The sequence below is a fragment of the Mobula birostris genome, chromosome 3 (assembly GCF_030028105.1).
Source record: "Mobula birostris isolate sMobBir1 chromosome 3, sMobBir1.hap1, whole genome shotgun sequence".
In the NCBI taxonomy this organism is placed as follows: Eukaryota; Metazoa; Chordata; class Chondrichthyes; order Myliobatiformes; family Myliobatidae; genus Mobula; species Mobula birostris.
In genome coordinates, this window is record NC_092372.1 from 80,797,469 (window position 1) to 80,810,030 (window position 12,562).

The 12,562-nt window shown below is 41.2% G+C and overlaps 1 protein-coding gene across 4 annotated transcripts in view; it reads right to left on the minus strand.

The window, feature by feature from the left end:
* zcchc4 (zinc finger, CCHC domain containing 4) overlaps positions 1 to 11,391 on the minus strand; it is a 102,139-nt gene extending 90,748 nt beyond the window's left edge. Inside the window, exons 1-3 of one of the 4 annotated variants that reach the window (XM_072252937.1) lie at positions 11,133 to 11,378; positions 4,237 to 4,355; positions 1,582 to 1,664 (exon numbers count right to left, since the gene is read on the minus strand). In XM_072252937.1, the coding sequence (XP_072109038.1) occupies positions 1,582 to 1,664; positions 4,237 to 4,355; positions 11,133 to 11,205 (275 nt within the window). In that variant the 5' untranslated portion in view covers positions 11,206 to 11,378. Of the gene's footprint in view, positions 1 to 1,581; positions 1,665 to 4,236; positions 4,356 to 11,132 lie in introns of all 4 variants that reach the window. The other 3 variants (XM_072252939.1, XM_072252941.1, XM_072252940.1) reach the window with 3 other exon arrangements.
* Positions 11,392 to 12,562: the final 1,171 nt, after the last annotated feature.

Genomic DNA, 12,562 nt, shown 5'->3' on the forward strand with positions numbered 1-12,562 from the left:
TCCAGAAAGAGAGGGCACAGCCTCAGAATTGAGGGGTGACCTTCTAGAACAGAGGTAAGGAGGAATTTTTTAAACCAGAGAGTAGTGAATCTGTGGAATGTTCTGCCACAGACTGCGGTGGAGGCCAAGATGTGGGAATATTGAAGGCTTAAGTTGATCAGTCAGGGCATCAAAGGATATGGCGAAAAGGCAGGTGTTGAGTGGCATCCAGGATCCGCCATGATGGAACGGCAGAGCTGACTTGATGGGGCTGAACAGCCTAATTCAGCTCCTATGTCGTATGACCTTATGATCTCTGCATAGTCTAAACTCACCAATAGAAACACAGGAGATGTGCAAATCCAGAATCAGAATCAGGTTTAATAACACTGGCATATATTGTGAAATTTGTTGTTTTCTGACAGCAGCAAACCACAATACATAATAATAAACTGTAGTATATGAACTGTATTTCCTTTTCTTCTAAATTTCATACTACTCTTAACTTTATTTGGAAGTGGAGAGCTTCAATAATTGTGAAGTACACTACAGGGAAGTACTGCAACATCATTTTTATTGCAGGGAAACAGACACAGCCTGTTTCATCCTTCATGAATCAACAGAACTGATGCAGAAGTTGAATGACCACCCAGACTGAGATATACTCGAGATTTTAGTCCCTCAACATTTGCAAAATGAAAGGATCTCCTTTCCACATCTGTAACTCTTACTTCAGAATACCTCTACTTCTTTCTCCTTAAACTCACAACTTGGACAAGATCAGGTTTGAAATCAATTATTACACAAGGAAAGAATGGCCAATCAAGCAGTAACCTCCAAGGGCTCTTCATGTCAGAGTCACTATGCCTATCCCTGAAATCAATAGAGAAGATTGCATCATTTCAATTTTTCATTCCCAGTTTTTCATGGACGAAATACTACATACTTTTAAGGAGAAAAGCAAAGTGTTTGGGTAGTACTTGCTAAGCTCCACCATAATTTTTGAGGGAATAAACATACAAATATAATCATAAACACGAGGAACAACATCTTATATTCCGTCTGGGTAGCCTCCAACCTGATGACATGAACATTGACTTCTCTAACTTCCGCTAATGCCCCACCTCCCTCTCGTACCCCATCCATTATTTATATACACACATTCTTTCTCTCTCTCTCTTTTTTCTCCCTCTGTCCCTCTGACTATACCCCTTACCCATCCTCTGGGTTTTTCCCCTCCTCCCCCTTTTCCTTCTCCCTCGGCCTCCTGTCCCATAATCCTTTCATATCCCTTTTGCCAATCACCTATCCAGCTCTTAGCTCTATCCCTCCTCCTCCTCCTCCTCCTGTCTTCTCCTATCATTTTGGATCTCCGCGTTCCCCCTCCCACTTTCAAATCTCTTACTAGCTCTTCCTTCCGTTAGTCCAATCGATGTTTCGGGCCGAAGGGTCTCGGCCCGAAACATCGATTGTACCTCTTCCTAGAGATGCTGCCTGGCCTGCTGCATTCACCAGCAACTTTGATGTTGTTGCTATACAAATATAATCCTTAGATTCTTTATCTGCTAAGAATCCCTTATAATATCATGTAAAATATTTTACCTCTCCACATACTGCTTGTGTGTAAACAGTGGCTGTCGGCTTCGATTAAATTCTTCTCTTGCCAATTGACGAGCTGCTGACACCTGAAAATGACAATCAGATACGAGCATAGTTAAACGACATTTGCCCCATGCTCTTTCTTCATACTGCTAAAAACTTACTGTTTATATGAATTATCCAGTTGAATCATTAACACTTTATTCCATCACGATTCCTCCCATTTTTCTATGCAATAAGTAGCCCTGGTTTAGAAGAATTCGGTCTCATTTTATTCTGGCTCTTTTTCAAATTATCTCACATTTGTGTCCTCGGATTACCAAATCTCTTCCTACTATAAAAAGATTTTCTCTATCTGCATAAAATCATTCTTTATCTAGTACAGCTGCACAATATATCCAAAGGCCATTTAGCCTGTCTCTCTCTACAAATGCCTAAACAACAGCAACATTTATTCTGTCTCTCTTTATTCTTCCTGGCATGATATGATCACATCAAAATGATGTACACTAAATTGAGCTTCCATTTATCTCATTTCACTGCTGTTTTCCTTTGGTCATTGTCTGCCTCAAAACAAAGCAACCTAGGAACTGCAGAGAAGATTCAGCTGCCACTAAACATAAAAGGTTAGGCTACGTCCACGCTACGCTGGATAATTTTGAAAACGCCGGTTTCGAGTTAAAACAACAGGCGTACACACTGAGCGTTTTTCAAAATATCTCTGCCCACACTAACATGGATATTTGGGCGAATCCCCTCTACTGGGCACGTGCAGGACACACAGAAAACAAGCGAAGAGGAAACGGTATACTTAGTGCACGTTTGTCCAGTTACAGAGTAGCTGAAAAACTTATAAGGAATTGCTCTTGGCTCTCGCGCAGGAGGACTTAAAACTAAAAAAAAACAAATACTGGAGCATATGGAGGCAACCGACAGGGAGTTCACGGACAGTATGACCCAGCTGATGACGAACATTTAAAAACTGACTAACTCTTTGCATTAATAAAGCACCTTGTTAAATATAAAAAACAAGTCTGCATCAGTGTTATCTCGTATTTCCATACAATGTTACATTAGGCTGTTACACATCTACTGTCAGAGGAGTACTTGCATAAATAGGTAAACCACCTTCATACAAGCAAGGACAGAAAACAGGGCAAAGTAAGTATACTTATTCATTCAGTAAGCTATGGGTCAAAGTACTTGGTGAGTACATCTCTAACTCTTCTGGCTTCAGTCTCGTTGCCATTTGTTCTGAAATTGTTAGGTTCTGCGAAGCGCAGAATCAAATATTGCTGTGATGATTGTACGCTCTAGTATCAATTGTTTGGCGACAATAAAATAATAATAATAAGAAGAAGAAAACAATGAAATGCCGGGCTGCCGCCATCTGTTCCGGCACATCATGACAGCGGTTTTAAAAAGCTCTGGTTACCCCGTACACACTGCAACGGATATTAGGCGTTTTCAGATTTATTCACTCTGGAGACCGTTTCTGAAAATCTCCGTTTTCGGCGGATGAAAACGCCGTTTCAGTGTGGACAGAAAGTCAAAACAAAGAGAAAAAGCTTCGTTTTCAAAATTATCAGGCATAGTGTGGACGTAGCCTTAGTTGTCTGTTAGTTGATACTAATATCCTCTTAAATCTAAGGGAACACTTCCACTCATGAACTTACAGTATTTACTTCTGCTTTTCAATACTTTGCATCTAATTCCTCTCTGCAATAAGTTCTCACCAAAATTCAATCACTTAGGAATTAGCTTCATAATCATAAACATTGGTACCTCAGTTCTCATAATGCACTTCCAGGAATGAGGGTGTTAATAAAACAGCATTAAAGGTGATCATCATAGCATTATAAAAATAGAGATGACAGGGCTGTTGTGGATAGAATTTAGCTCAAAACCCTATTGTCTCTGTTACCACACCCTGCAATGAATTGTTTACAGCTGTGTAGAGTGGATGCACATAGAATCAAAAGAAATAGTGTACAATTACATTTAGGCTTCATTATCATGGAAACAAACTGATAATAGAGGCACATTTTCCCTCTACCTCCAATACTCTGAACTTTTTTGTCATTGCACCAAACACCGGAAATTGGCACATCACAATGGATTTTAAACCATGTCCTAATATATTCTACGGCAAACATCGCAAAGTACATCAAAAAGAACATAATAAAATGTGACACTCATCCTTTGGCAAAATATGGAAGTAGATCAAAATCAGGTTGGAGATTACTGACATATGTTGCAAATTTGTTATTCTGGCAGCAGTACAGCGCAATACACCAAAAACTATAAATTACAATAAGAGATATTTTTTTTAAATAAATTAAGTAGCACAAAAAGAGAGCAAAGATAGTGAGGTAACGTTCTTGGGTTGGTTCATTGTCTGATCAGAAAGCTGATGGGGGGGACGGGGGAGAACAAAGCCACCGCAAGACTCAACCTTCATACTTAGCAGGCTAAAATGTGGCAATCATTAAGAGGCCAACACAGAAGTTATATCATTCAGAACTATGTTCCTGAGACATAGGACTTTGGGGTGCATAGAAGTTCATTCCTCCACAGACTTTTGAAAAATAAACTAATTGTCCAGTAATCTAACTAAAGGTATTCTGAAAGAGTGGTCAGCTTATTATTCTTCCCTACCTTCTCATTTTCCCACTGGAAGAAATTGCAATCCTTTCGATCTCTGCAGGCTGCACAGGCATAAAACCTTCTGCCTTTTTGTTCCTTGTGGTTTATTTTTGCAAACAACAGAGTTGGACCTGGAACCAAGACAAAGAAGAAATACATCTTGTTGAACAAGAAACTTGACTTTATTTTTCTCCCTTAGTAAAGATGTATGAGAAGTCGGTCAGTATTTATCAAGTGCATAAAATGGATCTCAATATTTTACCATGGGAAAGAAATTCGTTCCACATAACGAATCTGTTGAATGACATTCAAAGGTATTTAGGGAACAGCAGCAAGACGTAGTACAAAAATTGGAAGATAATTCAGTACTTGCTCAAATGCCGCTTTTTATCTTGATAACAGAATCACCTACAAATCTTGAGCGTAATCTAATTCAGAAACAACAGCAGGCATAATCCGATTTACATTTATCTAGAAGAAAGAAAGCAGCCAGCAAGATGGAGTGTTATCCTGACACTGAAACAAACAAGGAGAAGTTGGGAAGCATCTTCATTAGTGGTGCGGATAGAAAACATAGAACATAGAAAAATAGGTGCAGGAGTAGGCCATTTGGCCCTTCGAGCCTGCACCGCCATTCAGTATGATCATGGCTGAACCAACTCAGAACCCTGTACCAGCCTTCCCTCCATACCCCCTGATCCCTTTAGTCACAAGGGCCATATCTAACTCCCTCTTAAATATAGCCAATGAACTGTTTCCTGTGGCAGAGAATTCTACAGATTCACCACTCCCTGTGTGAAGAAGTTTTTCCTCATCTCGGTCCTAAAAGGCTTCCCCTTTATCCTCAAACTGTGACCCCTCGTTCTGGACTTCCCCAACATCGGGAACAATCTTCCTGCATCTAGCCTGTCCAATCCCTTTAGGATTTTATACGTTTCAATCAGATCCCCCCTTCAATATTCTAAATTCCAACAAGTATAAACCTAGTTCATCCAGTCTTTCATATGAAAGTCCTGCCATCCCAGGAATCAATCTGGTGAACCTTCTTTGTACTCCCTCTATGGCAAGGATGTCTTTCCTCAGATTAGGGGACCAAAACTGCACATAATACTCCAGGTGTGGTCTCACCAAGGCCTTGTACAACTGCAGTAGTACCTCCCTGCTCCTGTACTCGAATGCTCTTGCTATAAATGCCAGCATACCATTCGCCTTTTTCACCGCCTGCTGTACCTACATGCCCACTGGATTCCAGTGACAGGGCGTGCATGTCCCAACCATATGTTGTACACCACTATGGACCAGATTCAGCCACAACAACCTTGTTCGCGCCTCAGCTTAGCATGCTGCATCACATAATTTCAAGTTCAGCATCCTGGTTGCCTGTGCTATCATACATTGTTTCGCCACCTACCCACTGTAATTCCCAGTCTTTTGTGAAACACACTAAATTGAATAAACACCTCCCCATTTGGTGAGACTTAATTAGTGTCTCCTACAGTGTCTCAAGTAAACCAATCTGGATCCACAAGGTAAATCCACAAGACACTTTCAAACCTGAAGCAGCTTTGCTGCAATTTTTTAAAAATTTGTTGCCCCACTTAAAATGCAATTAATCCCAATGTAACTAATGTTACAGCATGCATTGATGAAGAAAAATAATTAGAAGGATTTCAAGGCAGTGAAAATTTGGTACATTCTCTTGCAATAGCCAATGAAGCTCGGTCATATGTTTTCAAAACAGCTCCTTAAAGTATCACAGCAATTGGATCAAAGGCAAGTAAATGAAAATGAGCAGTGGGTCGGCAATATTTTAATAAATAGTAGACTGGCAAGAAAGGCTGAGTAACTTGTCCTTTGATTATGCTTAATAATTCTGATGGGAGATAGTGAAGGAAAAGCGGTACGAAAATTAATTTGTAAATTACCACTAAGGGGAGTAGAGGCAAGGTCTGGGGAGTAATGAATTACAGACATTGAAAGTTGCAGTAAAAAAATAGCCACAATAAAGAAATACGGCAGTTAGATTGTGTCTCAGAGTGGATTAAAACAAATGCATCTCTTCCAGGCTCCTTCTGTCCTCTGTACAATTTGCATACATTGCTGGACACGTGACAAATTTACACAAGGCAGTAAAAAAACAGCATTAAAAACAATTCTGATAACCAAGGAATGAAAATGCACAATGTAAAAACAAAAAGTGAGGGACTGCTCTGAAGCATTATTATAGCACTGCTTAAATATCTGGGACTCCAACGTAGCAAATTTATTTCTTAATGTTACAAATAATCTCATTATAATAATTGTAAACAATTTACTACACATCATTTCACATTCCTACACTAATACATTGGGGAGAAAACACCTATTGCAATTCAATAACAAAGTGATTTCTTCTCATTTACTGCCAGTGTGAAATTCCACATTTACCAGAATCAACTACCTTGTATGGACATTGGGGGAGCAGCATTAGAATGAACATAAGGAGTTCCTGATGAACAAAATATTGCAAAAATCAGCTTCTAACTCAGAAGCAAATTATAGACACTAAAATCTTAAAACTTTTGACAGGTAATGAATCAGAATCCAAAAATTGTTGAATATTACAATGGTATTTTTTTTTCCTATTTCACAATCACAATTATTTTGCCCTTCAGGAAAACATGAGCAAATGTAAAACAATATCTAGCTGAATCCAGAGACATAATTACAGGCTTATGCTGCGCACAGGTGGTTGTGAATTCAGCACTTTAAATATGGATATGATGTTAGACACTGTTCAAGCTATATTGTCTTGAAAATTAAGCATTTATTTCCTGTGTTGCAATAGAAAAATGCTTGTCACCACTCTGCTTACCTTTAAATTTATAAATACCAATGATGGGGCAGAAGTAAAAAAAGATTCAGGATGAAGTTAAAATTTAGTAATATTGACTTGGTAAGTACAGCAGCAACACCTCTGCCACAATTATCCTCAATGATGCTCCTCCACATGGCTCTGTCCTCAGCCCTGACTTTACTCCTTACTACTGAATTCAGCTCTAAGTTGCAGCTGAAATCACCACAGTGGGCTGAATCTCAAATAACGAAGAGACAGAGCGCAGGAAGGAAATAGAGATCCTAGCAGCAGGATGTCATGATGATCTTTCCTTCACTGTCAGCAACATAAAAAAGCTGGTCACTGACTTCAGGAAGGCATATGGTGCACACACTCCTGTGGTACTGAGGTTGAGAGACTAAGGGCTTCATGTTCCTTGCACTGAATATCACCAATAGGCCATCCTGATCCAACCAGGTAGATGCCACAGCCAAGAAAGCTCACTAGTGTCTCAACTTTCTCAGGAGGCTGAGAAAATTTGGCATATCCCCTTTGACCCTCACCAATTTTCACAGACACACCACTGAAAGCATCCTATTAGAATGCATCATGAAAGGCAACTTCTCTATCCATGACCACAAGAAACCAGAGTTGTGGACACAGCCCGGCAGAGCATGAATCCTGCCACCCTTCCATGGAGGTAGAAGAGACCGCAGATGCTGGATTCTGGAGAAACAAATAATCTGCTGGAAGAACTCAAAGGGTTGAGAAGCAACCGTGGGAGGAATTATCAACATTTTGGGTTGAAACCCACAGACGCTGCTAGACCTGCTTAGTTTTTCCAGCAGGTTGTTTCTTGCTCCCCTCTGTAGACTGTCTACACATTTTGTTTCTTTGATGAAGAAACCAACATAATCAAAGACCCCACACAACCAGACATTCTCTCTTCACAGCCCTCCCAACGGACAGTAGATACAAAAACTTTGAAGTACGTACCACTAAGCTAAAAGACAGCTTCTCTCTCACTATTATAAGACTACTAAACCAGACTCAGCCGTCCGGATGGATCAAGACAGAATTCAGGGGTCCATAGCCTCCCCTACTGCCACAGTGAGGCCACTCTCAGGTTGGAAGAGCAACACCTCATATTCTGTCTGGATAGCCTCCAGCCTAACACCATGAATATTGATTTATTTAACTTCTGGTAAATTCTCCCTCAGTCCCCTTCTCTTTTGTTCCATTCTTCATTCTGGGTCCACTCTAACCCCTTCTCTTCACCTCCCTCACTCCCCTTTCTCCTTCCCATTCTCCCATAGTCCACTCTCCTCTTCTATTAGATCCCTTCTTCTTCAGCCCTTTACCTCTTCCACTTATCACCTCCAAGCTTCTCAGTTCATCCTCCCTCCCCTCTCCCCTCTGGTTTCACCTAACAATTGCCAGCTTGTACTCCTTTGCCTTCTCCCCATCCCAGCTTCTTACTGTGGCTTCTTCCCCCTTCCTTTCCAGTCCCGACGAAGGGTGTCAACTCAAAAGGTCCCGTCTTCATTCCTCTCCACACTGCCTGACCTGCTGAGACCCTCCAGCACTGTGTGTGTTGGTCTAAATTTCACATCTGCACAAACTCCTGTTTAGAAATTAAGTTGGACTACTTTAGGAGGATCTCATTAAACACACAATGTAAATCAAAAAAACCTGCAGAAACTGTAAATCCAAAATAAAAAACTGAAAACATTGTAAATGCTCAGCAGTTTAAAACACTTTTGTAGAAAGGGAAATAATCATTTCACAGATGGGAATTCTTACCACAGATGTTGCCTGACCTGGTGAACTTCTACGGCAATTTCTGTTTTCGCATGAAATACGTATATGTATGCATAGACCTCCACAGCTGGGTTACAATTTACCTGGAAGGACAGCATGGGGGACTGTTCTGCCCTGATGCACCTTCGTAAGCATATCAAAGTTTTATGCAAACATACACTCACTTCTAAGCCCTTGAACTGACACTTATTGCTACCTGTTCAAAAAAAACATGTCTGCAGATTTGTAGAGATTCACAAAGCCCCTAAATATGTTGTAAACAAAACATATAAACTATAAGTAGTAAACACAAGAAAGTCTGCAGATGCTGGAAATCCCAAGCGACTCACACAAAATACAGGAGGAACCTAGCAGGTCAGGCAGCATGTATTGAAATTAATAAGACAGTCGACATTTCGGGCCGAGACTCTTCTTCAGGACTGAAAAGGAAGGGGGAAGATGCCTGAATAATAAGGTGGAGGGAGAGGAAGAAGGGTAGCTAGGTGATAATTGAGGCCAGGTGGGTGGGAAAGGTGAAGGGCTGGAGAAAAAAGAATCTGAAAGGAAAGGAGAGTGGACCATGGGAGAAAGGCATGGAGGAGGGAACTCAGGGGGGAGTAATAGTCAGGTGAGAAAAGGTAAAAGGTCAGAATAGGAAACAGAGTGGGGGGGGCAGTCAGTCACTTGTACCTCATCCATCATACTACATGATAGAAACTTGCCTTGGGGAAAAATGGCTCTAAATTGGTAATACACCGAGAAAAGGAAATGGGTTCATTGCTTAGGAATTTGTAACAGGAACCACAAAAATTAATCTGGTAGATTGCCTAAAGCAGTATTAGCTCTATGTTTAGAAGCTCCTTGGATCAATAGTGACTTGCTGCTGATCTGAAGACCTTCTAAGCATAAGTAAACCTGGAGCAAGAAGTGCCAGAGCAAGATAGGGACCAGTGTGTTAACAGGCAAGCATACTACAGGAAAACCCTAGATTACAATCACTTTCAACTTCTGAGAACTGTCTGTAACTCAAACAATCTGTAAATCAGAATGGAACAGAAATGGGAGAGCAATCAGACATGGTAAGCAATGTATCCTACAACCAATGTACGCAAAAATCTTGTGCTGTGCAATTTTTTGCCCAGTGACAATAACAAGTACATACCAAATAACTTCTTCAATGAAAACAGTATAAATAAGCCGGTTCTAAAATGTGCAGGCAAATCATTGCAAACTCCATGTTGTCAACACCATCCACATCAAAAACCAGAAAAGGAAATGTAACTGTGTACAATTGTGAAATATACTTAACATACCAATGAGGTAGAGGGTGGCAACCTTTTGTGAGCAAGTAGCAAACAATGTTGTGTGCATGTACACACCTTAGAGGGATCATTGATGGTAAGTGAAAATCAGCCAACCTCAGTGACTCAATGAGTGAGTGAACCTACTCAACATTCAGAGTTCTGCTTGCTAAAATTGGCTATGACTGTTGCAAGAATGGGGAGGAGGGGACGGGTAGAAGGCACACTGAAATGCTCTATTCCCTCATTACACAAGATCCTAAAGCCCCCAGCGGCCAGCAAATCCATCACCATTCCAAACATTCATTCATATGTATTGGCTGCCAATAAGTCATAACCTGGGAATAACCTGTATACAACAGCCAAAGATTTTGATGCAGCTGGACTTCTAAATGGAAGAGGCTGAGTGCACACCTAGATTTTCACGAGATCTCTACTTTAGTATGAGACTCCAGGCTTGGAGATTGTAGAGAGGGTGTAAATTCGAGTCAATCTAGTGAACATATCCTTTATAACTGCTCAAAATACCAGCCAACAAGATAAAATGTTTGCAGGGTAAAACACTACATTTTTCGAATTCTCGCTTCTTCATAAATAATCGAGATGGAAATGCCAGGGTGGGCTCAACATGCCGCGCCCCAGAAACCACAAATCGTCCAATGCTGTCTTGTCAGCCACCAAAAGTTGTTTAACAACCACACCAAGTATGTGATGAGCGGCACACGGATACTGGGTTAATAGGGCGAGGAGCTCTGGTTAAATGATTAAGGTGCCCACTGCAGCATGCAAAAGACGGGCAAAGATTGTGAACCTAAAACGTCGTCATACCCCCTTCCCCTCTCCCAAAATCTTTGGCCCTGAAAGTCATGCAGCATTTGTGTTTTATTTCTGTAGTTTCTATACAAACCGCAGCGCTTCATCCAACACCGATGCAACAGTTCGCAGGCCTTATGCACCGCGACTGTTCCATATCCCGTTCACTCTCTCCTTACCATGTGGGCACAGGGGAGCTTTGGACTCCGCTTCCTGGTCGATAACTAACTCAATTGCCGCTGTCTCGGACATTCTCACGCACCAGGCCCCACCGCCCCTCACGACAGAAACATGCGACCCTTTCCGTCGACGTCACTCGCGCGACCGCCTCCGCTCTCCCGGTTCCCTAGGTAACTGTGGTAGGAGCAATGGTGGGGGTTTGGGGAGGATTGGTGTTGGTATGGTATGGGGTGGAAGTGTCTTGGAAAGTGAGTGCCGTCGGCGGAGAACGTGCATTTGCTGAGGTCGAAATGGCTGCCGATGGTTTCTGCTGTGCTGCACTGCACTGCACTGCAGTCACCTCCTGGTAGCGATATATCCTTCGCCCACAGACCTGTTTCTCTATGCGTGCGCAGAAACTATTCCAAATGTGTTTGAAAATCGTCACCCTCGTTCCACTTGTGGGGTGTCCCCGGATAATGAAGGAGTTCCGTTTGCATAGATCTTCATGTTCATCAAAATTAAATTTATTATCACTGACGGAAGACGTGAAATCAGTTGAAATCCGGCAACGATGCAATGCAAATACATTAAAAATCTATAAGTGACAACATATATATATATAAATATATAGCGTAAAATAGGGAATAACATGGTGGATGGATTGTTCAGATACCTAATGGCAGAGAGGAAGAAGTTTTTCCTAAATCGTTGAATGTGGGTCTTCATGTCTGGATAGTGAGAGTCCTTAATGGAGATGCTGCTTTCTCGAGTCTATTAACGCTTTGCAGAATCTTGTATTGAAGTCTCCATACCAGCTGTGATGCAGTCAGAATGTTCTCCATCTGTAGAAATTTACTAGAGTTTTTGGTGATATTCCAAATCTCAAGCTCCTAATACAGTACAGCTGTGCTTAGGCCTTCTTCAGGGCTGCATTGATGTGTAGGGCCCAGTATGCAACCTCGGAGATGTTGTTGACTAGGAACTTGAAGCTGCTCACCTTGGAAGATATGCAAAAATCACTCCATATGGTAACAATGCCCTCACAGTATGGTAATGAATGTTGTCAAAAGTACATAAGGCTGACAAGAAAGAATTACTAAAGGTGGAGAGGGAAATTAATTCTGTTATTTGTAGGAATAAGCATATGTGGATATATATATATATATACTATCAAATTTAAAAAGCAACTATCACAAATTTCCTTTCTTCTGTCTCCTCCCTTCTTGAAGAGTGAAGTGACATTTGCAATTTTCCATCCCTCCAGAACCATGCCAGAATCAGTTGATTCTTGTACAATCTTTACTGATGCCTCCACAATCTCTTTAGCCACCTCTTTCTTAACTCCAAGTTGTACACCATCTGGTCCAGCTAACTCATCTATCTTAAGACACTAGCAGTGTCTTCCACAGTGAAGACTGATGTAAAATACTTATTCAGTTCATCCACC